Below are 27,489 nucleotides of genomic sequence, written 5' to 3'. Positions count from 1 at the left end.
GTATGGCTGTTTTGGCCACATGTGTGCCTGGTGTCCATGGAGGCCAGAAGAAGGTGTGGGATTCCCCTGGAATGGGTATTATAGACAGTTGTGAGTCAACATGTAGGTACTGGGAACTGAACCTGGGTCCCCTGCAAGATCAGCCAGTGCTCCTAACTGCTAGGCCATCTCTTCAGCACCCAATTATGTTCAGATCTTGAGAGTATGATTATAATTATGTGCCTCTGAGACAGTCATGGGTTGGAATTAGTAGTTACTCTGAAAAAGGAGTGAAACGTCTTGTGACGGGAAGCTGAGCACCTGTAGACAGTCTGTCAATAACAGTGATACAGCAAATGATTTTAGTCCTGCACCATGCAGAAGCATAGGTGGCTTTCATTGGGGAACTGGGCACTCCACTGTTTTGATGTCACTACAATTAGGCATTTATCTGAGTAATCCAGGCATTGTATATTCTCTTTGGAAGACTTGTAGATTGACAAATGCCCTTGAGGATGAGTCTTCAGTGGTACTGAAGTACTTAACAGATGGTTTAGTATTTTGAAGATTTTTTAGTTTTGTCTGGATGGAATGTTGCAATGGTAGCTGAGGGACAAATGATCATCTCTTTCAAAGATGAAAAGATGCAGTTTATATTCATTAGGCAGGTGTGATTCAGAGAGTAAAGACATGTAAACAGTGTCATTTTATAGTTCAGGGCATTAGGAAAGGAAACACCCTACTAAACACCCTCAAGTGAACAGCATATCTCCCCACACCAAAATGTCAACAGCTCCAAATGTCATCAGGATTGAGAAACCCTTCCATCCACAGATGGGAAAGAAGACTGTCATGGCCTGCATTCCACATTGTCAGTGTTTAGGAAGATCACACACACTAAGGAAATTAATAGGTCACAGTCCGTGTTCTTCTGAAATGCCTGTCACCTACTGAAGAACAAATTGTCTCTTTGTTCTACAAGCTTACTGAACACTTCATTTTTCATTTACTATTATTATTTTTTTTGAGACAGGGTCTCACTGTGTTGCTCTGGCTATACCTGAACTTACTCTATAGACCAGGCTGGTCTCAAACTCACAGAGATCTACCTGCCTTTGCCTCTCAAGTGCTGGGATTAAAGACGTGTCCCACTACAACCACCCTTACTGAATACTTCTTAAGTGGTGAGCATTGCTGTAGATGTTGGGCAAATATCAGTGAGGCAATTAAGACATCTTTATCCTTTGGACCTCTTATCATGATGTGGGTTATTGAGAATAGACAGACTTGGAGCTCAGAGGCATGGTGGATGCCATAGGTAGGAGCATGTCAGTCTGTTAGTTTTCAGACACTACTCGGAAGAAATGGCATTTAAGCCAAATGACAGCAGGACAGAGCCAGATGAAAATACTCCAGGCAGGCAGAGGAAAGAATGGGTTTCTGAAATGGTACTGATGTAGAAGTAAGTCAGTCTCATAAGGCTGGAATGAAGCAGGAAGGCTGAGGTGGATTGAGCAGTGTCAATGGGCAAAGCAGGACTGACAGAGTAGGGGAGGGGGTGATCATCTAAAGCTCTGCTGTGGGTGAGGATACTGGCGGAGGGGGAAGAATAAGAAAAGTATAAAGATGAATGTCTTGGAATGCTTTAATGAAACTCATAATTTTGCATGTTAATTAAAAGCTGAACTGAACATGAATTAGGGAGAAGACTCAGTGGATAGCATGAAGACCTGAATTCATTGTCTAGCACCAACAATCAAAACCTGGGGGGGTGGCGGTGGCAGTGGGGAGGTGGCTTAGTGAAATAAGAGGCTTCCTCTGAAAGCACAGGATCCGGATTTGAACCCTCAACACCCACATAAAATCAGGGCATGTCTGCATATGCCTGTGACCCCAGAATTGGCAGACAGAGATAGGCGACCCCAAGAGTACATGCCAGCCAGCCACACTGAAAAAAGGAGAACTTCTGGTTGTCCTGCTCTGGCCTCTGTCTGCCCATAAGCATACATACATACATACATACATACATACATACATACATACATACACACACACACACACACACACACACACACACACTTTGTGGCAGCGCATGTTTGCAAACCCAGCACTGAGATCTGGAGACTGACTAGCTAGTCAGTTTAGCCTAAATGATGAACACCAGGTTTAGTGAGAGATTCTGTCTCAAAAAACTAATGTGGAGACCAATAAGCAAAGTCACTCACATCAACCTCGGGCCTTCATGTGCACACAGTATAGGTGAGCACATCTGCATACATAACATTATTGAAACCCCCCCCCCCCCAACACACACAATTTACCCACTGGAGGGTGCTGTGGAAGGCAGTTAGGTTATGAGAGCTCTGCCAGAGATTGGTTTAGTACTCTCCTCAAGAGAGGTTTGAGCAGAGGGGTTTGCCCCTGTCACTATGTGAGGGCATGGGGAAGGTGACATATTTAAGAACAAGCTTTACAGATACTGAATCTACTGGAATCTACCCACTCTCAGATGGCCTAGTCCTGGCTTATCCATTTCATTCCAAGGTACTTTAGGGCAGTCTCGTGGAGTCGGGCAAGGAGTGCTGGTTGTATTTTGTGTGGAAGCAGACCCTTCAAAGATTTGGAGCTTGAGAGTTTTAGTCTGAATTACATTTTAAAATAGTTATTTTCTCAGCTTCAAAAATGGATTTTAGGAAGAGAAGAATAGAGGTCAGGACCTAATAATGGGCCTGCAACCCTTCGTTAGTACTATTTCAGTAAGATAATTATAATATTGGAGTTGATCGTTTCCCTTTGTTTTTTGTTATTCTACTACCTGGTTGTGTTCCAAGTGCTTGACAGTAAAATTAGACTGAGACCTATGTGTGCCTTTTTCTTTGGGGATTATAAGTAGAGGGGCCTGCTGCACCCCATCCTATCATGAGTCTTGTGTGTAGAGTTGGTGCCAGGCTAGGAAAGATACATACAGAAGGGAAGAAGGCTAGTTCATTAGTACAAGGATGCTGGGGATGGAGCAAGAGGACAGTCAACTTTAAGGTAATAATAGCATTTGATACCATAGATTGCTAGTAATGAATTTTGGTCATTGGTCAATGGAGAGTCCTTGGGGTTATCCCAAGGTGTCCCATGTTTTTTTGAATATCTTAAGATTTTCAAGAGGTATTAAAGTTAAGTTTTTCACTTAGTGCTAGTTATTTTCTATTTTCCTTTTTTTTCCCTAGTAGTGCTGGGCATCAAATATAGGGCCTGTCAGATACTAGACAAGTGATCTGCTGCTCAGTTCCATCCCCAACTCCCTTACCTCCTCATCTAGAAGTATTTGGCTTCTCTTTGTTGTAGATTGTCTCCTCCTACGAGGAGGAGACATTTATTTTATATGCCCAGAATAGTGCTCATGGTCTGTGGATGTATGGGACTTTGTGAAGGGGGTATATGAGGTTCAAACTATTTTCACTAAAAATGCTTTGTTTTTACTGTATTGTTATATGTACTGATGATGTAAGAGTTGCAGTCTATAAACTCACTAATGCTTTAATTGTGTTCAAAGCTGTGGCCACACTTGTTAGTTTATGTCACCTCACAGGGGTCAAAAAGAAGATGACAGTTCCATTGAAGATATTCTTTCCTTTAAACTTCTTTTTGAGGGAGAGTATCTATTTTATTTCTTATGTATTAGTGTTTTGTCCGCATGTGTGTCTTTGTACTAAATGTGTGCCCTACTCATGGAGGCCAGAAGAGGGCATTGGAGCTCCTGGAACTGTGGATGGTTGTGAGCTACTGGATGGGCACTGGGAATCAAACCTGAGTCCTCTGCAAGAGCAACAAATGCTTGAAACTGCTAGGTCATCCCTCTAACCCCTGAAGAATATTCTTGAGGAAATATTGAAAGTTTTCTTTGCATAGGCAAGGATGTTGGCTGCATACCCCACTACTGTGTTCAACTCTAGGAAAGGAACTTGTGGTGTTGTTTGAGTTGCTAGGAAACATCATATTTACTTGAAGTAATGACTTCAGGACAAACTATGGTTTCTGTTTTTAGAGTATGTGTGTATTTGTCAGACACTTGCTCAATAAAAGAAAAATAGCTGATAGTATTTGTTGTCAGTGATAGAATTCATGCTTCAAGAGAGCATTGAGTTTTAGGAAATGTGTGTCCATCTCTGTGAGGTTGACCATTTCCTAAGACTTAAAGAATTTTCTGATGAACTAGATGATATTCACACATGTGACTTTTTCAACATTATGTAGTGACATATGTCAATATTTAGAAAACAGATATACCTGTCATAAAATTAACACTGAAAATTTAAACATTCACACTTGAGTATAATATCCCTTTATGGTAGACCAGTGGATTTTAATGTAACAATGAAAAGTTCACTATGTATATAGCCTAATGTTCCTACTGACTTTTAAGAAATTATAGCCCCAGCCTGGTCTCCAAAGCGAGTTCCAGGAAAAGCGCAAAGCTACAGAGAAAACCTGCCTCAAATAACCAAAAACAAACAAACAAACAAACAAATAAATAAATAAAATAAAATTATAGTCAACTGAATTTGGTAATTCATGTAAGAAGAATATCCATGATTATCTAAATAAGTTATAAGAAACACACCCCTTCTGTATTCAGTATTCATTTATATTAGATTGTATTTTCTTTGGTTAGTTCCACTGAAATGACATATCACAACAACTTTAACATACATGAAGATCCAGATATCTTCTATTAAGGTAGTCATTAAAAATTACAAGCATCTAAACCAGTATAAACTGTTTTTTTGAGCTGAGGATCAAACCCAGGGCCTTGCACTTGCTAGGCAAGCGCTCTACCACTGAGGTAAATCCCCAACCCCAGTATAAACTGAACAAACGATTTTATTTATTGGTGTGCCTGTGTCTGTTGTCTGTGTGCAGGTAGGTACATGTAAATGCTCATGGAGGCCATTGGAGGCCTTCAGATACCATAGACCTGGAGTTCTAGATATCTGTGAGCTTCCCAGACTGGCTGCTGGAGTCTGAACATCCATTCTCTAAAATACTAAACCATCTCTTGAGTGCCAACTACTACACTTTTCACAGAAATTATTTTGAGAAAAACTAATATCTTTTTAAAACCCAAAAGTATTATTTATATTAACATATAATGGGTTTAATGGTTAGTAATTTTAAAATAAATGAATCTATTAAATTAATAATTGTTATATTGATTGTGCTTTAATTTGTAATATGCTAGATATTGATAGGTGCATGTGGAAGACAGACTCTGGGATTCACCATGGTTTTCTTTTTTTTTTTTGTTGTTTGTTTTTGTTTTCTGAGACAGGGTTTCTCTGTGTAGCTTTGCGCCTTTCCTAGAACTCACTCTGTAGACCAGGCTGGCCTTAAACTCACAGAGATCTGCCTAGCTCTGCCTCTTGGGTGCTGGGATTAAAGGCGTGTGCCACCACTGCCTGGCCATAGTTTTCATAAATATGAAGAAGCCTTGGTGCTAAACAGTACCTAGAACAGTGCCTGACACAGAACAGAAACTCTTGTCTCTTTCTGATCAGTTCATTATTAAAATATCTTTTAGACTGTAGATATTAATAGATGAAAACATATGTAAAATGAAGAGCACCCATTCAAGAGCTCTGGGAATTAGTGAGTGTTAAGGGAAGGGAGCCTGGTGAGGACAGGAATTATTCAGAGAAACTATGTTCATGAAGCTTATTGCAAGGTGAGCATGCCTATTCTCAAAGTCCCAAATTGGAAATGCAGCAAAGTCAGTTTTCTAACATTAACATGACCTGATAGTGGAAAATCCCATAACTTATTTCATGCACAAAATTATTAAAAAAATAAAATTATCTCCAGGCTGTGCATGCAAGGTTAAACAAATCAATTTCATGTTTGGATCCATCACCAATCTGTCTCACTGTGTGCGTGTGTACAAATGTTTAAAACTCTCAAAAGACTCCCCCGTGTGAAGTACTTGCGCTTCTAAACACTTCAGATGAGTTGACTGTGTAAAACTGGAAAGATGATTGGCTGTAGTTTTTTAAATTTACCTCCTAAGTTGTCTCCTGTGTTCAACAAAATTTCTTTAGAACTCTTCTGTTTACTGACTCCATCCCCTCACTTCTGCTCTGCCCACCCCACTGGTCACGATCACCAGGATCAAATGTCTCCTGCCCTGGTATTTGTGACACTGTTCTCCACCTCTTCGCTCTTATGGCAATCATTGTTTCTTTTTTTGTTTGTTTGTTTGTTTTTTCTGCCACACTCTGCATGTTGGAAAGGCCTGAATTTTGTCCTGTAGCCTTTTGTTGTCTTCTTCTGAGTACTTTATTTTATGGACTGAGGCTAGAGGTCTCTTTCTCTGTCTTTTTCCAAGTTCTATCTTCATGCCAGTGTCTGACCTCACCCGAGAGAGAGTAGGACAATCCTTCAAACCATAGTTTCTCTTCAGAGCCTCAAATGGTATGCCAACTCCTTGTTCAAGATCTCCATCTTGGTGTCCAGTAGACATTTCAAACTCCACATGGCCTCAACAAGCTGATTATTCCACTCTCAAATCCTTTTTTTTTTTTCTTTGAGTTTCCTCTATTCCCTTAAAATGGCGTCACTGTTAGCCAGATGTTCACGGCAAACTCAAATAGGCTTGCCTGATTTAGCAAGATTCTGTTGATGTTCCCAGGAAAACAAAACAAAGGTTATTGACACCCTAAAGAATTGTGATGTGATAATGCTTCAAGTTTAAAAGGCAAAAGGAAAACATTTACCCTTAATGTTTATTTACATCTACTTTCATAGAATGAGTACATTTTCTTCCTGTAACAGTACAAACCTTCTTGAAATTTGCTCTTTTCTTTTTTATGTGTAAATTTATCCCTCACTCTTTATAGCTGCATTTTCAAGATGATCTAACGATGCTGACATGTCTCTATATGTGGAATATTTATGGGAGTACCAAGATTTAATACACAATACTGTGAAATTAACATTAAGTGGCTAGAATCTAAAGCTGTGTGTGTGTGTGTGTGTGTGTGTGAGAGAGAGAGAGAGAGAGAGAGAGAGAGAGAGAGAGAGAGAGAGAGAGAGGTGAAGTTGATGAAAACAGTAGGAATGGCAAAAATGAGTTGAAGGAGATGCATCAGAGCCTTGACATTGTCAAGGACAAATGCTTACCAAGAGCGAAGTGTTGTGGGTTTGGCTTGTTGTTGGGCGATAGCAGCACAGTTGAGCAGACAAAGAAGAGGCTCTTTCACCTTTCTCTTCTATCTAAAGACTTTCTTTCTTCTCTTGGTAGCAAATCTGTAGTTTTAGTGTCATTAAACGTGACATTTGACATAAGCTTTTAATTGAATATATAGTCAGAGGAAAACAACATGGAAAAAGATAAAGAAAAAAAGCAGTTGCTCACACTGCGGGGAAGATAGCCCATTCTACTGGTATCTCAGAAAATGTGTGTGCAAGCATTGTTGGGGGATGCTGAAAAGGTGAGCATGTGCGGACATATATGTGAGCTGTAAGGTCCTTAGGGAAGCACCTGAAGCCTCACCTCCATGTGTGGCTCGTCTGTCTTGTCTGACCGCCTGCCTGCATTTCCACAATGAACCGTTTATGAAACCTAGATTGTGACTCATGAGGGAGGTGTCTCCTGGCAGGCTACATGCAACTCCAAGTGGTTGGGTGAGGGTGATATGTGGAAGTGGTCATTATTGGTTGTTGAGTTGAAAGAACAGGTGAAATGAGTGAATCTGTTTTCCCACTGCAATTTACTTACTGGCTTCTCTAACTCTGATATTGGCAACCTTTGGAAGGATCAGCAAACCAATGTCCATCAAAAAGTGGCCTCTGCACCTGCTTTATCAGAGCCACCAAAAAGTCCTGCTCAAAGTGCACACCAAACCAACCATCTTCTTCCTCAGGACTTCAGGAAGAGTTGGGATCCTGCATGTAGACCCTTAAACACATATAGACTTAAACACATGTAGACTATTAAACACAGCAGAATGCTTGTGAACCATGAGCATTGAAAGCTGTTTTCTAGAGTTTATTTTCAAATATATTTGTACCATGGCTAGATCCATTGAAACTGTGGACTTGGATAAATGCGTAGAATAGTGTGTTTATTTCCTCACATGTCTTTGTGACTGGCTTGCTGATGCTTCCTTAGTTGTTGTGAGAAGGTTTAATGCCCAGTTATTAAACTCTAAGGAAATGGTGGATACAGGTTGTTAAGAATGTATTTATGTTTATCTTCAGGACAGAGACTTAACATTAAAAAAAAAAACCAAAAAACAAAAAACCAGAGTTCCCAGGATTGCGCATCCCCAGGAAGCCATCTGAAGTCTGCTTTTCCTGTATATAAAACAAGGAATTTGGGGAATGACGGTTTGGTCAGACATGGCAGCAAGGTCCAGGTTCCTCTCCTATGCAGTACAAACACATGGTCCACGATACCACGGAAGACAAGGAGGTAGACACGTCAGAGGACTGAGTGGTGTACTTGAGTAGTTTGTGTGTCCCTACCAACTCTGATTTTGATTCAGTTTTACTACTTTCAGGATTTCATTGAGGGATTAAAGAGTGTGCTGGGTCCTGTTTATGAAGGAAATGTTTATAATTACAGAGGTGAAGTTTAAGATGTGCTTGCACGAGACATTACCTGTTTACTATGTGGTCAATGTGAAATGTAAACTAGGCAAGTCAAACATTCCTGTTGTGATAAAGCTAAATAGAAAAAGTAGAGGATGATGTTGGGATGAGTGTTTGGAAAGTATTCAAGAGAAACAAATCTGAAATAAAAAATTAAACAAAATAATTCTAGTAAAATAGGTTCTTAAAACTGCAAGATTCACATGTCATTTCCCCATGGCCAATTGTGCATAACTGTGTATAATTATGTATAGTTCAAAAACTATATCATACTTTTAATAAAAATTAAGGTTATACCCAATGCTTTTGCATTTGTTTTATTTAATTCAAAGTATGTAAGAGAGCCCAGGTTATTAGTTTGCTTTGGTTCCGTAGTTAGGGAATCAGAAGTATGAACAGGATGAATCAGAAATAAAACTGAGTGCTGATGCTAATGGTGGGCAAGATCTGGGGGCTGGCTTGTCTGGTTTATTTAAATAAGCTTTGTTTTTATTTTTATTTATTTATATTTTTTATGTTGAATGGAAAGGAAAAAATAAAACTATTTTTATTTTCAGAAGACATGATTTCACATTGAGAAAGTTCCTAAGGAAGCCACAAAATAAGAATTACTGAATTACTTAGCAAGGGTGTTAAGGCATAAAATGAGTACATGTGATTTCATATATATTAGAAGTAATCTAAAACTGAAAACAAAATAATTACATTTATAGTAATATAAAAAGTAATGTGAGGCCTGCACACTGAAAACTCCAGAACTAGTGAAAGGAATTCAGGAAAATCTAAGTAAATGCAGATTTTTCCATGCTTACGGCGTAAATGAGGAAACAGTTACCTTGGGAAGAGCTCTCCTCCCACTGAGGTACACACTCAATGTCACTGCCAGAACCCTGGGCACATTTTGAAAGAAAGGATGACGTTATACTAAAAATAAATAAATAAATAGATAGATAGATAAAAATTCAAGTAAACAAATGAACTATGTGCAGCTATGTCTCCTAGACTGGAACATTCCCTCCTGGATGGGAGAGGGAGGCTAATAATAGCCAAGAAAACTTAGAAAGCTGGGCAAGCAAAATATGTTCTAAGACTTACAATCCCCTCCTCACCAAAACCCTAAAAGATGGAAAAGTTGCTGGGGGGAGGGGAGATTCTCCAGTAGAGCAGAGATTCCAGCTGGATCAGGAGCAGAGTGGGATAACAGAGAGGGAGATACCATGATGAATGAAGTTCCCAGGGGACTAGGAAGAAGCAGAATGCTAGAGAGGTCCCCAGAAATCCACAAGATACCTCCACTGTAGACTGCTGGCAATGGTTGAGAGAGTGCCTGAGCTGACCTGCTCTGGTGATCAGATGGCCAAAAACCCTGGCTGTCATGATAGAACTCTCATCCAGTGTCTAATGGAAGCAGATGCAGAAATCCACCTCTGAGCCCCAGGAGGAACTCCAGAGTCCAATCGATGTGAGAGAGGAGGGATTGTATGACCTAGAGATGTTGAGACCATGATTGGAAAAAGCACAGGGACAAATAGCCAAACTAGAGGAAACACATGAACTGTGAACCAATGGCAGAGGAGCCCCATGGAACTGGAGCAGGCCCTCTGGATAAGTGGGGCAGTTGATTAGCTTGAACTGTTTGGGAGGCCCCCAGGCAGTGGAGCCAGGACCTGTCTGTCCTTGGTGCATGCACTGGCGTTTTGGAGCCTGGGGCCTATGCTGGGACACTTTGCTCAGACTTGGTGTAGAGAGAAGGGGACTGGACCTGCCTTGGCTGAGTCTACCAGGCTGGGCTGACTCCCCAGGGGAGACCTTGCCTTGGAGGAGATGGGAATGGGGGGGTGGGTTGGAAGGAAGGGCTGGGGGGGGGGGAGGAGAGAAGATGGGGGAATCTGTGGCTGATATGTGAAATTAATTTAATTATAAAATAAAAATACTATAAAAAGAATTACCACAAAATTAACATAAATATATCCTAAAACAGTAAAAAAAAAAAAAAAAAAAAAGAGGATGGAAAAGAAAGCTCTAAGAAGCTTTGTTTTTAAAGCAGAAATGGTAATGTGCTAATAGTCAAATATTTAAAAAGGAATTAATGTCCATAAGTCTCCTTCCAGAATCCTGGGCAGAAGTAGCTACTGTTGACAGTTTTAGAGTATTCTGATCATTTTTTCTCACTGATATGATACATATATATAGACATATACACTTGTGTCTATATGTTCATGTGTATGTGTGCATATGTGTTTGCATATCAAGAATATCAATTTGTGAATTATTTTCACCAGACAACTTTTCATGAGCATCTATCATGTATACATGTATGTATATTTATATACACTTACACATGTATGTGGGCATAGGTTTCAGTACATTCATGTCTGACTGTGCTTTTGCTATCAAAGTCTGCAATATGAATGTACCACAGTGTATTTTGTGATTTCTTTATGGGTAGGTCTTTAGGTTGTTTCCAGTTTTATTACTTTTATAACCAGTGAGTTTCTTTGTCAAAATATATTCCTAGAAGTAGAATCACTAAGTTAGAGGAAAGCCCACTTCAGTTGTGACATGTATTATCAAATTGTCTTCAGGACTCGTGTCCCGGTTAAATGCCTTGAGGGTGCCAATTTGGGATATTATGAGCAATCTCTTAATCATCATCAACTTTTGTTAATGCCTTAAATGTATGAATATAACATATCAAAGGTGTGACTCTTATTGTAATTTTTATTTTTTAAATGTTGTAGCCAGAGGCACCCGCCCTGAACTTCAGTGTGCCCTGGAAAGTTGCCTACCTTCACTTGGTTAGTGGTGGCAGAGTTCTCAAGGCAGACAAAAGAGCATTGATCTTTTCTTACTTTTGTGGTGGTGGGCAGTTAGAGTACAGCTTCTGATGTATTATCTACAGTTGAGCAATATCCACAGTCCTTGAAATGATCTTATTGGGCCTGAGGAATTTATGGATAATGTCTTTTGACATAAACTAAGTTTGCTAGGTGAGAAGTTCTCTCTTTTTCTTTAAATTTTTTACTTTAAGTTTCACTATATATCAAGCATTCTTCTGTATTTAGCCTTTAGAGAAAGCTTAATTATCATTAAGAAGGTGCAGTCTAAATATTCTAAGTACACTCCCCGCAACCCTATTTTTCTTTCCCTGATGCTGGGCATTAAACCCAGGCACTTGTGCCTGCTAGGCAATTATTCTACCTCTGAGTAACTCCCTTGTCTTGAAAGACTTATGCCTACGATAGGGCAATGAAGAACTCTGACTTAAACCCTGAAATTTATTATTTTGCTTCTGATGAAGTATGAGTATGGTGACAAAGAAATGGAAAAGGGATCCTTCCTGAGAGCAGCAGTTCCTGGCAAGTGTGCATGAATGTGCTGATGTCTCCCCCGCCCGACCCCCACCTCACAGTACCAAGAGTCACTGTAGAATTTCAGGTCCTTTGAGCGTTTTAGTTGAAATGCCGAGTTTCCATTATATTTTTATCTTTCTGCACTTTGCAATGCTTAAAATTTAGGAAGCACTTGATTCTAAATGTTTACCCTAGAATTCTGAAGACCAGGTGGATGGATTTAATTCATACAGACTCGATCGCTTTTCTCTGGGCCTCAGCATTGTAACAGAAGTAAGGTTCTGGGGTAGGAGTGACAGTGTGCACAAATCTCATGTATTAGAGCAAAACTATTATACTCAGCTACTAAGAATTTTAAACTTCAGTTTTATTTGTTTGAAACAAGGTCTCACCACATAGCCTTGCCTGGGCTAGAAATCCTAACGGAGGTCAGCTAGGCTTGACCTTTAGGCAGTCCTCCTAGTTCTGTCCCCAAGTACTGGGATTACAGGTGTGCATTGCCATGCCGACTGGTGAGCTTGGTGTTTTGCATGGCACTTCAGCTCATTCTGATGAGTGCCCAGTCATTTTGTAGTACAAGCTTTGCTCTCACAGTGCCTCCTCCTCTTTTTCCATACAGGCCTTCTTGCATCGAATGAACCAGTGCGCAGCAGCAAAGGTTGACAAAAATGTGACGGAGGAAACAGTGAAGGTGAGCAGGCAGCTTTAGCCTCTCCGCCAAGCTCAGGTACCCGAAAGCTGATATGTCCATGGAGTGTTCCTTCAGGGCCCTTTAGCGTATCATCAGCTCCTCTGCGAGTTCCTGTAGCAGTGACTAGTGTTGATAATTTGAACGAGGGAGCTAGAGTCTGGCGACAGAAAGGAAGAGGACAGCTTACATGTTATGTTGTAAAGAATTCTTGCATTTGCTAAGATCACGGAACCGTTTGAAAAGATGGAAAATAAGCTTAAGGAGAAAGACTGGAACCTCAGTGTCTGTGAGAAGAAGGCTGGGCGAGGTGACAAGATAGTTGCCAGAGTAGTTCAAGAAGGCAAGGGATGGGGAGGTGAGAACGCCAGTCTCTGGTCTCTAATGAGCGAAATTTGGACGGTCCCCGGCATGCAGAAAAGAATGTAATATCCCAACCCAAAAGTAAGTCCATAAGCATTTCCTTCCATTATAAAATGCAGGGAAAGGGTCCTGGGATGTGACTTAGTGGTAGTATGTATTCTGGGATGGTTACATTGTCACTGCAGGCCTGACAGGAACTAACTGAGAAACACCACCGATAACCTAAATAGCAGAGGGTGGCGAGAGTATGTAGTGCTTGAGGATCTGGGTTCTAGTCCCAGCCCCACCCCCCTCACTCCCACTCTCTTTCTCTCAGGAAAAATGAAGAGTTATGAAAAAAGAAATAAAGAATGGTAAATGAAATTAATTTTTTGTAGTGGTTGCTAATTATGCTCCTACTGTTTTATTAATTAAAAAAAAAATTCAAGGGCATTTTAGAGTCTTCTGACTCTGTTTCCTTATAGGTTATATATGTGACCAGCAGGCTTTTCTACCATTGGAAACTTTAGTTAACAAGCTTTGAGTCACAAACAAAAGCAACCTATGATTCAAATGGACTTGAACACTTTTACTCACAGATGGAAGAAAACATCTGTGCAGATGTTTCAGGGTGGGCAAAATGTTGCTAGGTCTGCAGCACGCAGTGCCGCCATCTGGGTGCAGCACAGTGACCTTGCAGTTGACCCAGCTGTGGCTTCTACACAAACACACCTGCCAGGAGGCAGAATGGTTCATTCTGGGATACCTTTCATAGGGTCATGGACTTCCCAGAAAGCCTGCCAGCAAATCTTCCACACTTTTACTTACAGGCATTGGGGAAAAGGTTGGGGTTGGCAGACTGGGATTTGTCCCCCAGGCTTTTTCATGACTTTCTGAATGATGTCCCCATTCCCAGAGTTCTGTGGAAATAGAGAAGTCCAGATGAAACTGGTTCTGCTTGCCAGGCTACAGGAAGAGATGGTGCAGAGTAGCTCTCTGCTTAGGGTGCTGTGCCCTCATGGGCCTTTTAATTTTTCAAATTTGCTTCACAACTGTACTTAAAGTTTTCATTGATACATTTATTTTACAGATGTTATTCTCCAATATTGAGGAGATCCTTGCTGTCCACAAGGAGTTCCTGAAAGTTGTAGAGGAATGCTTACACCCTGAACCCAATGCCCAGCAAGAAGTGGGAACCTGCTTTCTTCACTTTGTAAGAGAATATTTTTTTTCCTGTTTATTTTCAGACTCTTTCTCACTTGATTTGAAGGATTGCATCTTGGCAGAGTAGTGTGTGTGTGAATTCAGCATGAGAAGTAAAGCTGGACACCAGAAGGTTGGGGTCTTCTAAGGCCAGTGAAATCTTACCCTCAGAGCCAGAAAAGGGGAGGGAGTCTCTCATCATCTATTTCACTCCAAGAATAAACAGCCTTTTCTTTTTCCCGACAAGCTAGTTCTTCACATCCTCTGTAGCTTTGAATTCTAATGAATATTCAGCCTGTTTCATAATGAATGGATTTTTATGTTTCGCTCAAACATAGAACATTTTTCTTTTGAGGCAGAAAATCCACACTCTTATAATGGTGCTACAAGCCCTCTCTTTATTGGTCAGAATGTCCCCTTGTTAATTGGCTGGTGACAGACCTGGAGGTGAACAGACCATTGCTTCCCATCACTGATTTCCCTCCAAGGTGGCTTCTCAGAAGTTGGTCTGGAGTGCTGTGGAAAGAATGAGGGGCAAGGGCTCGGTGGTCTGGAACACACACCCTCTGCTCTGTTGTCAGTTTCATATATTTGTACAGGATACCTGGAATTAGATAATTGATTTGCAAACTAAGAGACCACCTGCTTAGTGAAAATTGTCTTTAAGAACTAAAGGACATTCATACTAGAAGAACAAATTGGAAAATATTGTTATTGATCCCTTTCCATTGATGCTAATTTTCAGAATGCCTCTCTGAATCAAATGGCTACCCAATGACTATCTCAGTTAAACAGCTAGGTGAGAGTATTCTATCCCAAATGAAGCTTTGCTTAAGTTTCCTACTTAGTCATATATCTTATTGTTTCTTTATCTATATGTGACGAACAGGCTCTTTTTATAATCTGTATTTCATAGTGATGATTCTAGCAAAGGGAGATACTCCTGGGGTCTGGGTGGATTAAACTGTGCATTTCTTGGTTGTGGCTGGAAGCTGTGATGTTCATATCCGCTTCCTCAAGCCTGTTTCCTTTCACAGAAGAATCAGACTCTCCTGCCAGCTGGAGGAGCTGTTATCTCAGGCCAGGGATGCTCATGGGAACTCTGCACCCTGACAGCCATTTCCTTAGAAACGCATTATGAATCTGTCATCCATAAATGTCACTCAACTATTTCTGAGCTTTACTATTGTTCTGGCTCATACTATTTCTTCAAGCAATTGATTCAGCCCGTGCTCTGCTGGCTATATAAAACAGTGCTTACTGTTTCTAAGTGTGTGTCTTTGAAATTACAAAGGACACCCTTCTGTTCTGATAATTTGATCAATAAACTGTTGTGGTTTTCATTGGGCTCCTTTGATATCTATTAATTAGAGCTCCCTTTGAGAGCAGTCTTAGAGATGGTAGGGAGCCTAGAGATCATGATATAGCAAAATTCTCGATTTTTGGAAAGAATTTCCACTAACACTGAAAAAATGTTTGTGTTGTTTCCTGGCAGTTTAAATCACTAGAAGATCTTGATTGATCACACCTCTGTTCATCACTGGCCCAGCCATTTACCCCCGAATGGTCCTGCTTTGGAGCTCTGTAGACTTGTTCATTTTTCACAGAATAAAGGCTGTTTGAAAGTAGCTATAATACTATTTCTTGGCCTTTCTGTCTTAAACATCTATTGGTGGAAGTATTAAGGCAACTCTATGTAGTTAAAAGGGAGGTTTATTTTGTGGGGTAACTTATAAGTGAAGGGATAGGTAACAGGGTCCGGGAAAGGTGGAGTGCAGTCCAGCGGTGTTCTCTGGAGAACTCTGCTCAGTCTACTTCCAGCGTCCAGGATCCAGGAACCAAGAGAGCCAGCACATTCAGATCTCAGGTCTTAAGGGCTCCTGTCTCAGCCCCACCTTGTAGGTTTGACAGCTATGGGAAGTCTCAATGGGGGTAGTACTTCCAGTTCAAAGCTGGAACAGCTACCCACTACAAACATCTCTCTGTGAAGCAATTGCTGGGATGCTGGATCTTCAGTTTCTGCGATTATCTTAGTTACTTGGTACTGTGTGTTATCTCGTTTGTCCATGTCCCTCTTAAATGTGACTGCCAGTTGGTAACATGAACTTTTGGGTTCTGTCTTCATGATTCCCATGTGAAGTATCCCATGCCTCTGTATGAAATGACCGTGTCCCTCCTGTCAACTGGGAGAAGTAAGTTTATTCCACTGGACCTAGCTCAGAGTAAGATCTTAAAAAAGTATAAAAAGCTGTGTCTGGATTCTCATGGCAAATGGAAAAAAAATACCACTCATTGTGCTTTGCCACTGTGTGGCTCACTCAGATTATTGCATTCTTGTTGGTATAAATTTATCAACTTCTTTTCTGGGCTATACTTACGAATGGAGCAAGTAAATAAAACATATGCATATAGTATATCTCTTGAGATACTGTCCCTTTGTAGAGGTTTTTAATGCATATCATATGGATTAAAATTTCAAAGTAATACACAAATTCTCATTTATTCTGTCTTTGATTCACAGAAAGACAAATTTCGTATTTATGATGAATACTGCAGCAACCATGAAAAGGCACAAAAATTGCTTCTGGAACTGAACAAAATAAGAACAATCCGGACGTTTCTTTTAGTAAGTGCATATTCATCTGTAACCATAAGCTGGCAGTGGTTGAGGGCCTACCTGTAAGAATGCACTGGGTTACCTCTTAAAGCACATACAGACTTGGAAGATAGTCCATGGACATGTAAGCATGCAGATCTGGGACGAGCTTGTGTGTGAGAAACGCTGCTAATGCCCTCTCCTGGTTAAGGGAGAATTGCCGTAGATCTCAACAGTCAAAGAACTGAGGTCAGAGTTCACCTTTGCCTTGCATCCTCAGTTCCCTAGGGATCTATTTACTCCTCAGCGGACTGGAAGTAGGGCAGGCACAGGAAGGCAGCAACTGTAGAGACTGGTTGCTCTCCTACACACATTCCTTACTCCGTTTTCATGAGAGCAGCAGGACTCAGCGTTAACTTCCTTTAAGATGCCATTCGTACATCAAGGCGTGCTTGACAGCTATGGGCTGCCATTGCAAGCGTCTGATACAGTGAGAGCAGTTGTAGGCTGTCCCCAAAAGCCGAGCTTTAGAGTACTTCTAGATTCTTGAGCAGATGCCCATCTCCTGGGAGTCCATCTCCCCTCCACCATTTGCTCCAGGCTACAATGATTTGCTTTCTCTGTAGAGTGACTTTTTCTAGAAAAAAAAATGGTTTTTCTTTAGGATAGAGTCGTATTATGTAGTCCAGGCTAGCCTCAAATTTGAAACGCCCCCATCTGATCAGATAAGTGCCTCTGGGTTTTATACAAATAGAAACAACCAATATACTCTATTAGGCCTGACTTCTGTTATTTTATAGTCTTTCTTTCTTTCTTTCTTTCTTCCTTCCTTCCTTCCTTCCTTCCTTCCTTCCTTCCTTCCTTTCTTTCTTTCTTCCTTCCTTCCTTCCTTCCTTCCTTCCTTCCTTCCTTCCTTCCTTCCTTTTTTTTTTTTTTTTTTTTTTTTTTTGAGACAGGGTTTCTCTCCATAGTTTTGGAGCCTGTCCTGGAACTTGCTCTGTAGACCAGGCTGGCCTTGAACTCATAGAGATCTGCCTGTCTCTGCCTCCCAAGTGCTGGGATCAAAGGCGTGCACCCCCACCACTCAGAACTTTGTAGTTTTCTAATGCCCAGCTTTATGTCATGTATTCATTTTACATTCATTATTACTGAATTATTTTCCATTGTAGGTTTGCCATAGTCTGTTCATCTGTTTTATCAATGAATGAACATTGGGTTTTATTCTTATTTATAATGTTTCCATAATTCATGGTGTTAGGAGCATTCATGCACAAGTCTGTATGGGGCATACATTTTCATTCTCTTGAGTACAAACAGAGAGCGAAAATGTTGGGTCATATGGTTAGTTTAACCAAGAAACTGTGGTTCTGTTTTGCATGACGGCTGGGCCATCTCCACAAGCCCTGTGCTGAGAACCTGGCTTCTCTGTACCTTGCCAGTACTTGGTGTGACTGGTTTTAACTGTGCTAGGAGGTGTATAATCTGAATTTGAAACTAAGCATCCTTTCCTGTGCTCATTAACCATATCTTCTTTGGTGATATATTTATTCAGATCTTTTGTGTACTTTTAAATTGTAGTGTTTAACTTATAGACACTTGTAAGTGTTCTTTGTTTTGGGAGCAATTTTTGTATCAAATATATCACATTCCAATACTGCTCCTCCCAGTCTTGTTTTTTAGTTCTTAAACAGTATTGCCTTTTGAAAAATCAAGTTTTCAAATTCGCTGAAATATAATTTTTAATTTTGAACATTTTTCACTATGGCCATGTTTTTCTTGTCATATTTAAGAAATCTGTACCTATGTGTTATACTGATTTTACCATTTTTAAAAGTGTTTTCTTCTGTTGGTACTATTGTGCTTGGAATTATCTTAGTATCCTTTGGGGATTATTCATGCTTCGGGCCTAGTAGTTCTTTCCAGAGTCTTAGGGTATTCTCTTTGCAGCATCTTGTTACCTGAATTAGGGCAGTTTTATTTTTTCCATATCACATCGTCTAGATTAGGAGCTTCTGTAGATTGCTGAGTAGATGCTCAAAGAACAGGCAACCTGTTGTTGGTCTTAGAGGGCTATCTTTGTAAGCTGTAGATTGTGCACATGAATGGTCTTTCTTAAATTTTTATTGCATTCATAGTTTTGAAAGGTTTCATTATCACATTTTCCCCCTCCACTCTCCCTCCTCCCTCCCTGTCCCTCTTCCTCCCTTCCTCCCTTATTGCCTGACTTTCTTCCTTTTTTTTTGTCTGTCTTTCTTAACACTGGCATTGAAGTCAAGGCTTTGTGCATGCTGGGCGAGTATTTTGTCACTAAAACGACATCCCCAGCTCTCACTGAACTACGTACATCCTTAGCGCTTATTTTTTTAAGTGTTGAAAGATGTGATTCATTCATATATATATGAACTATAGTATATATGTGATTATTGTTTATATAAAACAATGAAGTTGTAAATTATTCATATTATTCATTTATACACTTAAAAAAGGTGTATGAATCCAAATGTAATTATCTTTTATGGCCTTCAATTTTGTCCATTTTTGCCTTACATATTTTGTTGTTAGATATGTATATATTTATTTATCATTATGAAATCTCGTTTTTGTCTTAGATGGTAATTTTTTTGATAAAGTCTATTTTCCATATAGTTATAGTAGATCTCTTAGTGTTTGAAATGCTGTCTTTAACTTTTACTTCTTATGACTTCCTATGATCTTTTAAATGTTCTGGTAGACAGCACATAGCCAGAACTTCCTTTCCTAAGCGGATTCATTTTCCATTAATACTGACTTAATCCCAAAGTCACATAGTGGGAGTTTTGCTCCAGTGTTTCCTGGAAGGAAGTGCAAAGCGTGGCTCTTCTCTCTCCCTCAGTGTGCGTCTCTCCCACCTGTGCCGCCGTCTGTGTTAAGAAGCCTACAGCACTCACAGTTTTGTGTTCTCTACTTCTCTACAGACTACACCTCAACTCTTCTTCATTTCTGTAATTTGACTCTGACTGTGATAGCCTAGCTTGTGAAGAATAACCCTATTTTTTCCTCTGTCATTGCTACTAGTTTATCTGGGGATGTCTTTGTCTTCATTTTTGAAGGCTAGTTCTATGGATAGAACTCTTGATTGTACCCTTCTCTTCATAATTTTGAGTTGGACTCCATTGCTATACAGCCTCCATGGCTTCTGATGACAGTGAACCTGCTGTTTGTATTGCTTTTCTTGGTTACACACTACTTCAGTTTCCTTTTGCCGCTCTTAATACTTTGTCTTTTAACATAGTTCAACGACAATGTAATTCGATGAAGATACTAACTTTGCTTTTCTAATTTGTAGGTAAACCTTTTGGTTTTTAATAAATTTTGAGACATTTTAGCTTGGCCTACATAGAATGTGGCTATGGTCCTAGCTACTTGTGAGGATGAGAAGGAAGGGTCTTTTGAGCCCAGGATTTGAAGCCTAGTCCAAGCAACATTGTAAGACTCCAAGGCTCCATCTTAAAATAAAACAAATTAAAACATAAATTGTGAATTTACAGAGGTTATTAAAATATTTATTACATAATTTTTCATTTTCTTTAATTACCCTTATGCATACATTGAATGAAAATAATAATTATTATTATTTTATTATTTTGTGTGTACAAGTGTTTTGCCTATATGTATGTTTGTGCGCCATGTGTGTAATGTTTTTGGGATCCAGAAGAGGGTGTTGGATCTCCTGGTACTGGAGTTACAGATGGTTGTGAGGTACCATGCGGCTGTTAGGGGATCAAACCGAGGTCCTCTGGAAGAGCAGCCAGTGCTCTTAACTGCTGCCATCTCTATAGTCACCACATCTATGATCCCTCTTGGTTCCTTGTAATTGTTCATTTTTCTATAACCTGTTATTCTCTGTTCTTCATATCTGATGATTTATATTAACTTACCTGTAACTCAGTGAAGTATTGTTTTCATCCTGTGTCTATTTGATGCACTGTTTTTCTCTGTTGAGGGTTCCTCTTTCTTTGCTTGCCATCAGTGTCCTTCAGTTATGTAAGAGGTGCTTAAATTCTTTGAATATACTTGTAATTGCTATGTTGAAGTCTTCTAAATCTAATATCTAGGTACACTAAAGAGTTTCTATTGACTGTGACTGAATCAAATTTTCCTGTTTCTTTGTGTATAACAAAACAACTTGACATTTTAAATAACTAAATAGCAACTCTGGAATCTGTGTTTCCTCTGTGAGATTGGTTACTGGGTTTTTGTTTTTGTTTGTTTTTTTCCTTGTTGCTCTATTCTATTCTTAGTAACCTATCTAGAAGTGATCTGAGTTTCAGTTTCTCTGAAGACACCTCTGCGCAGGTTACCTTCATTATTTCGCTTTGCTTTTTGAGATCCCTTCTGTGAATGTTCATCTTGTCATAGCTCCTCTCTCATGAGCATGGACCCAAGCATGACTATAGTTTGGGCACAGTTGAAGGCCGGAGGATTTGCAAGGTGATTCAGGTTTTTTCCCAGGGTTCCCATGGAGGATTTTTTTTTTTTTTTTTGAATGACACACCCTTTTCATCAGTCAAAGAAATTCATTCTCTCTATTCTATGTATATCTTTTTAGATGATCTGTGTTAAATTTTTTGCTAGTATGCTGGAAGACCTCAAGTATAGCTGTAGTCTCAGGCTAGCATTGTGGGCATTTCCTGTTTTGCTTATGGAATGTGCTAGCATTTTGGACAACACTCCTTGGTATGAGATTTTTGCTCTCTGCAGCTCCCTTGATAGAGTGTAAGAACTCCGCTATCTTGTTTAGTGTGTGTCCTGTCTTTAGCAGTGTTCACTTGGAATACTTCTGAGTTTAGTTAGCAGTGTCCACTTGGAATACTCCTGAGTTTAGTTAGCAGTGTCCACTTGGAATACTCCTGAGTTTAGTTAGCAGTGTCCACTTGGAATACTCTGTAGTTTAGTTAGCAGTGTCCACTTGGAATACTCTGTAGTTTAGTTAGCAGTGTCCACTTGGAATACTCCTTAGTTTAGTTAGCAGTGTTCACTTGGAATACTCCATAGTTTAGTTAGCAGTGTCCACTTGGAATACTCCATAGTTTAGTTAGCAGTGTCCACTTGGAATACTCCATAGTTTAGTTAGCAGTGTCCACTTGGAATGCTCCATAGTTTAGTTAGCAATGTCCACTTGGAATGCTCCATAGTTTAGTTAGCAGTGTCCACTTGGAATGCTCCATAGTTTAGTTTGCCAAGTGACTTAATGTGAAGTCCCACTGAAAAAGCCACAAGTCAAGAATGTGAGTTGAGATGACTCACAGCATAGTCCAGCAGACAGAATCTGTCTGGATAGTCCCTACCCTGGAACTAAAATAGATGATCTGGATGGCTTTAGGATATTCATTATATTTCAGTAGTTAGTTTCCATATTCATAAATGAACGGTTCTAACATCTAACAGTTTCTAGGTTTGGGGTGATGATGATATTATTTTGGGTCTTTGCTGTTGTTGTTTATCTCAAGAAGTTTTTAATGTCCTTGAGTCCCCTGAAACTTATTCAATAGACTTATTTTTTTATAATAATATAATATTTTTTTAATGGCACAGTGCACAATTGCCTGTACATGCCCATATCAATCGTTAATCCTGAAAATGCTCAGAAGCCATGCCGACAGGCCAGTCTCTTAGGGGACATTTGTCAGTTGAGGTTCCCTGGTCCCAGGTGATTCTAGTTTGTGTCAAGTTGTCAAAAACAACCAGTACACATGCTTTCTATACAAACTTGAGGATTCATGTTCCTGTTCCTAGGACATGTAAATGCTGGATGAGAGTCCACCTGTAATCCCAACCTTCGAAGGTAGACATAGGATTCCATAGAGCAGGCTGGCTGGGATGACTAGTTCTCATAGTGAGTTCTGGTGGGACTGTGTCTCACTGAATAAAATGAAAGAGTGATTGACAGTGATTTCTAACATCAACTTTGGTCCTCCACATGTGCGTGTCACATGTACACACACCAGTGTGCATGTTCACCTACACATATAGGTGTCCACAGTATGTGGGCATGCATACACATATGTCCTCCTCTCTTGCTCACCTTCTCACACACACACATGTTGGAAGAAAAAGTTAAACCGACCTAAGAGTTTTCAGGATCCTTCAGTCCAGAGCTGTGAAAGAAGGTAACCACACTTCTAAGGCAGCTAACTCATGCTGGAACTGGAAACTCTGAAACATTCATGGAATACTGTAAGATATAAATAATTGTGTCCAAGAATTTCTCCCAGGGAGAATACCATGGGTACTGTGAAGGAATATTGGCTGCTCTGTCTTGTGTGATGTTTCAGTGAAGTGACCATCCTCTAACTAGGTACACAGACAGAGACTGAGACTTGACTGTCCCATTCAGGGGAGGACCCTGTACCAGTGGTGTGCCTTTTGAATGTTTTCCTTTCAGTTCCTGGCCCCTCCTCGAAATTCATATAGTGACAGGGAATATACTGACTTCTGAGTGTAGCCATTTGAAGGTCCTCTCCTTCTTGCCTGACATATGAAATCCTTGTCTGTGGTGGCCACTCTGGCAGGCAGTGCAGAAACAAGATTCCCCACAGGTCTTTCTCTTTGTTGTATTGTTTAGAAGATGGGAGGTTGTCTACTCAAACTTTCTGGCGAGCTCAAGCTGCTCCATGTCGACCTACCCCTGTGATTGCTAATATGGAGATTTCTCCATTCCACTTGCCCATGTGGAGATCTGCACTGATCTCCTTTAAGATTGGCTGCCATAGCATCTTTCCTTAAGTGTGATCATATAACAGCAGCAGCAGCAGCAACCACCAAAATGACTTAGAACCACAAGCTTCAAGCATTCCAGTTTGACAGAGAGGAAACTCTAAAATGAGTTCAAGTTGGTGCATCACTAGTCAGCAGGGAAGCCTGACTCTCACATTAGAACTCAGTGTCTTGGTTAGTGCCTGCTTTTCTACAACATGATGTGCTTAAAAATTAGCCTATTTTTTATTTCTGTGAATATACTTGCTTGTCTTTCTGTATGTGTTCAGTGTGTGTGTGAAGGTGCCTGTGGAGGCCAGAAGAGACTATCACATCCTTTGGAATTTAAGTTACTCCGGGGCAATGGTGGCACACACCTTTAATCCCAGCATTCAGGAGGCAGAGCCAGACGGATCTCTGTGAGTCTGTGAGTTCAAGGCCAGCCTGGTCTACAGAGTGAGATCCAGAACAGGCACCAAAACTACACAGAGAGACTCTGTCTTGAAAAGCCAAGGAAAAAAAAAAGAATTTAAGTTCTATGCAATTCTGAGCTGTGTGATCTGCATATTGGCAACTAAACCTGGATCCACTGCAAGAATAGCAGTGTTCTTAACTCTCTAAGTGCCAAGCTTTTCTCTCCAAGCCCAACAATGCACTTCCTATCAACAAAATATATCTGTTTGGTCTGTTTCTCTATTTCTTCTCTCTCTCCCTTTCTCTATTTAAACCCTTTTCCTTCATGCTCAGAAGAATATATGTGGGTTAAATTTGAAGTTCGAAGTTCACTTTGGGTTCTATAACTAACATGAAAGGCCGGGTCTTGACTGTCCTTGTGACATGGTATTAAAGGACACATGTTTTCATAACCTTTCCACATAAAATGTTGATGGAATAGTTTTGCAACCTTGAGTTTGCAAGATGTACTTAGTTATTAAATGTCTATTTTCACTGCAGAACTGCATGCTGCTTGGCGGACGGAAGAACACAGATGTTCCCCTGGAAGGGTACTTAGTGACACCAATCCAAAGAATATGCAAGTACCCTCTCCTGCTGAAGGTATTTAATGTGGCAGCGTGTGCTAGCACCTTAATATTTTGTTGATTAAAAAAAAATTTCTTTTCAAGACGCTAGTATTCTCAAAAGAGTAGAGCAGTATTACTGAAAAAAATGGCTATTTTGTCATAAATTCCTGTGTGGATTAGGAAACAAACCTTTAGTAGAAAGGCCATTAAAGGAAGCTTTTAGTGCTCATCCTTTGAAACACACATCCTTGTTTGAGTTTCATTTAGAGTAAATGCATTAGCTTTAGGAGAGACCCTATTAAATCCATTATGACTGGTTTACATAGCACGTTAGCTACAGAAAACTTTATTTTATTTTATTTTTTTAATTCCACTGTTGTTCTATTTTTGGTTTCTCCATACTTTGGTGACTTGATACTTATGATGTTAGGGTTAAATTACACAATTTCAAAGCTTAGTGTACTGGTTAGTTTGTTTTGTCAACTTGACACTAGCTAGGGCCATCTGGGAGAAGGGGGTGTCTATTGAGAAAATACCTCCATCAGTTTGTCTTGTGGACAAATCTGGGGAGCATTTTCTTGATTAACAATTGATGTGGGAGGGCTCAGCCCCCTGTGGGTGGTGCCATCCCTGGGCAGATGGTTCTGAGTTGTATAAAAGAAAAAAAAAATCTAAGCAAGGCATGAGAATGTGCCTGAAGCAGTGTTCCTCATTGCCTCTTCCTGCTTCCAGGTTTCTGCCCTGATTTCCCTCATGATGGCCTGTAAGCTGAAACAAACCCTTTCATGTGTCATGGAGTATATCATTACAATAGAACTTAAGTAACACTTGCCTTTTAAATGATCATTGTAAAGGTGGTGTGTGGATCACATGGAACAAGAAATGGCGGAACACAAAGTGAAAAGCCATTACAGACAGTAAACATCACACTAACTATCAGTTGCTGCAGGTATGAAAGTAACTAGGGTTTTTATTATGACGATACAATGTTGCACAGGAATAGCAAGTCCTAAACTATAGCTTTGGAATTACAACATTAGGATAGGGAATGAGAGGGAGGGTTGGACACATGAACTCCGAGTTCAAATCATAGGTGTTCTCTCTACTAATTCTTTGTCTAAGGTATGTAATCTAACCTCTTAAAGCCTTGCATTTGCATTTGGAGGACAAAGATGAGGATGATCATGAAATCATAGCATATGAATTTATGTAAAAACACATGGATATTATGAAATACTATGGACATGTAAACATGTGTTGGCTTACCTTTTGGGACAGAAATGTTATGAATAGTAACTAGACATAAATCTTGTTATAATTTTATGAATTGCATAAGTTGACTGTCTTGCGAAATTTGTGTGTATGAGCAGTATATGTGTTGCCATATGTACTGGTTAGTGTAGGTTTGTGCACGTGTGTGAGTGTGCTTATGTATGTATGTGTACATGCATATGGAAAGCCATTGGTGAAGTCTAGTTATTACTGTCTAAGGTCTTGATCAGTTTGGTTTCTCCATCAATTAAGAAATTAAAAGGCAGGAAGAAACTTGGTGATAGCATTATATGCCTTCAATCCCAGAACTCAGGAGGCAGAGGCAGGCAGATCTCTGAGTTACAGGACAGCCAGGACTACATAGAAACCCTGTCTTGAAAAAACATAAACTACAACAACAACAAAAAACAACAAAGCCACCCCTTCCAAAAAAGAGGCAGGAAACAAACTTCACTAAAAGTGTAGAAATATAGACACGTGTGCGCGTGCGCGCACACACACACACACACACACACACACACACGTGCAGAGGGTATTTGGAAACTAAAAATAAGAGCCTATTGGGAGAACTTCCTTAGATGTCTTTTAGGAGATTCCTAGCCTGCTTTACCTTTCTAGAAGTCTGGGGCTGTCAAGCCCAATATAGATGATAGTGAATTTCCAAGGCTTTAGTCAGACCCTGAGAAATGAGCAGGCCCATTGTTAATCTGGACACTTTTAAGTATTCCAAATCTGGTAATTGTTTTGGGGAACAATGCCCTAGCTACCACTGTGGTTTTCTGTTTTACTCAGGAAAGCCTCTATTCACCTGTAGAGCTATCTACCAAGACGAGGAGCTATTTGGAATTTGGTCCACTGGGCATGTGAGTTAAATATAGTGGCCAGTCTTCCCCTGTCTCTGGGTGCCTGAAGGCTGGGGATCCCTTTTTGGGGGAGCTATGTCTCTGACATATCTCATATCCTTGTACCACCTGATGGGTTGTGTCTTTTAGGCCTTGTCACTTGAACATTCTCTTTACCAGGATGAGTGTACTTCCTCATCCCAAATGATGATATGTCTGATGAAGGGACTTCAGGACTTTCCATTGTAGGGCAGTAACAATCAGTGGTTAGATGTTAGCCACCATCCTTGTTGATGTCTGATTTTAAAGGCTAAAGCTGGTTTCCGACGGGAGTTTTTTGGCTCTTTCAGAAGGCAGTAGAAATTCCTCACAGAGGATGGGGCATTCCTTGTACGCTAGTACAGTTCTCTTGGCCTCAGAGTCAGCCATCCATTTTCTCCCGCCACTGGGTCATCCTCTTCCTGATATGTAGGACAGCAGTGGGTTGCAGCCACTTGAGTGATCCAAAGGATGGCATTCAGGAGCCTGAGAATTTCTTGGGAATACTTTATAGGGGTCTCAGCTGTAGTTGGAAGGAGGCCACTTTCCTTCCATGTGGCTGCATGGACATGGAGGAAGAGGGGGCCATAGTTGGAATCTGTGACAATAAATATTGGGACAGTCCCAGGGCTGAAATTAGTGCTTTAATTTGACTAATTAAGTAGTAGAATTTGGGGATACTGATCCTGATTCAAGCACTTCAAATTCAGTGACTATTTCATATCCTGCATGTCAGATTCTTCCTTTCACAAAGGACATTCCCTCTGTATAGAGGGCC

At 40.2% G+C, this 27,489-nt stretch overlaps 1 protein-coding gene across 1 annotated transcript in view; it reads left to right on the top strand.

Annotated features, from left to right (window-relative positions):
- Window positions 1-27,489, top strand: part of Prex2 (phosphatidylinositol-3,4,5-trisphosphate dependent Rac exchange factor 2) — a 297,248-nt gene that overhangs the window by 52,971 nt on the left and 216,788 nt on the right. The window contains exons 2-5 of the mRNA XM_036177419.1: window positions 12,592-12,663; window positions 14,093-14,215; window positions 16,727-16,831; window positions 24,491-24,592. Coding sequence (XP_036033312.1) covers window positions 12,592-12,663; window positions 14,093-14,215; window positions 16,727-16,831; window positions 24,491-24,592 — 402 coding nt within the window. The remainder of the gene's footprint in view (window positions 1-12,591; window positions 12,664-14,092; window positions 14,216-16,726; window positions 16,832-24,490; window positions 24,593-27,489) is intronic.

Source organism: Onychomys torridus, chromosome 2 (genome assembly GCF_903995425.1).
Source record: "Onychomys torridus chromosome 2, mOncTor1.1, whole genome shotgun sequence".
NCBI classification, from domain to species: Eukaryota; Metazoa; Chordata; class Mammalia; order Rodentia; family Cricetidae; genus Onychomys; species Onychomys torridus.
Note: the sequence above shows the minus strand (reverse complement) of the source record. Positions and strands in the feature narration are given on the sequence as shown.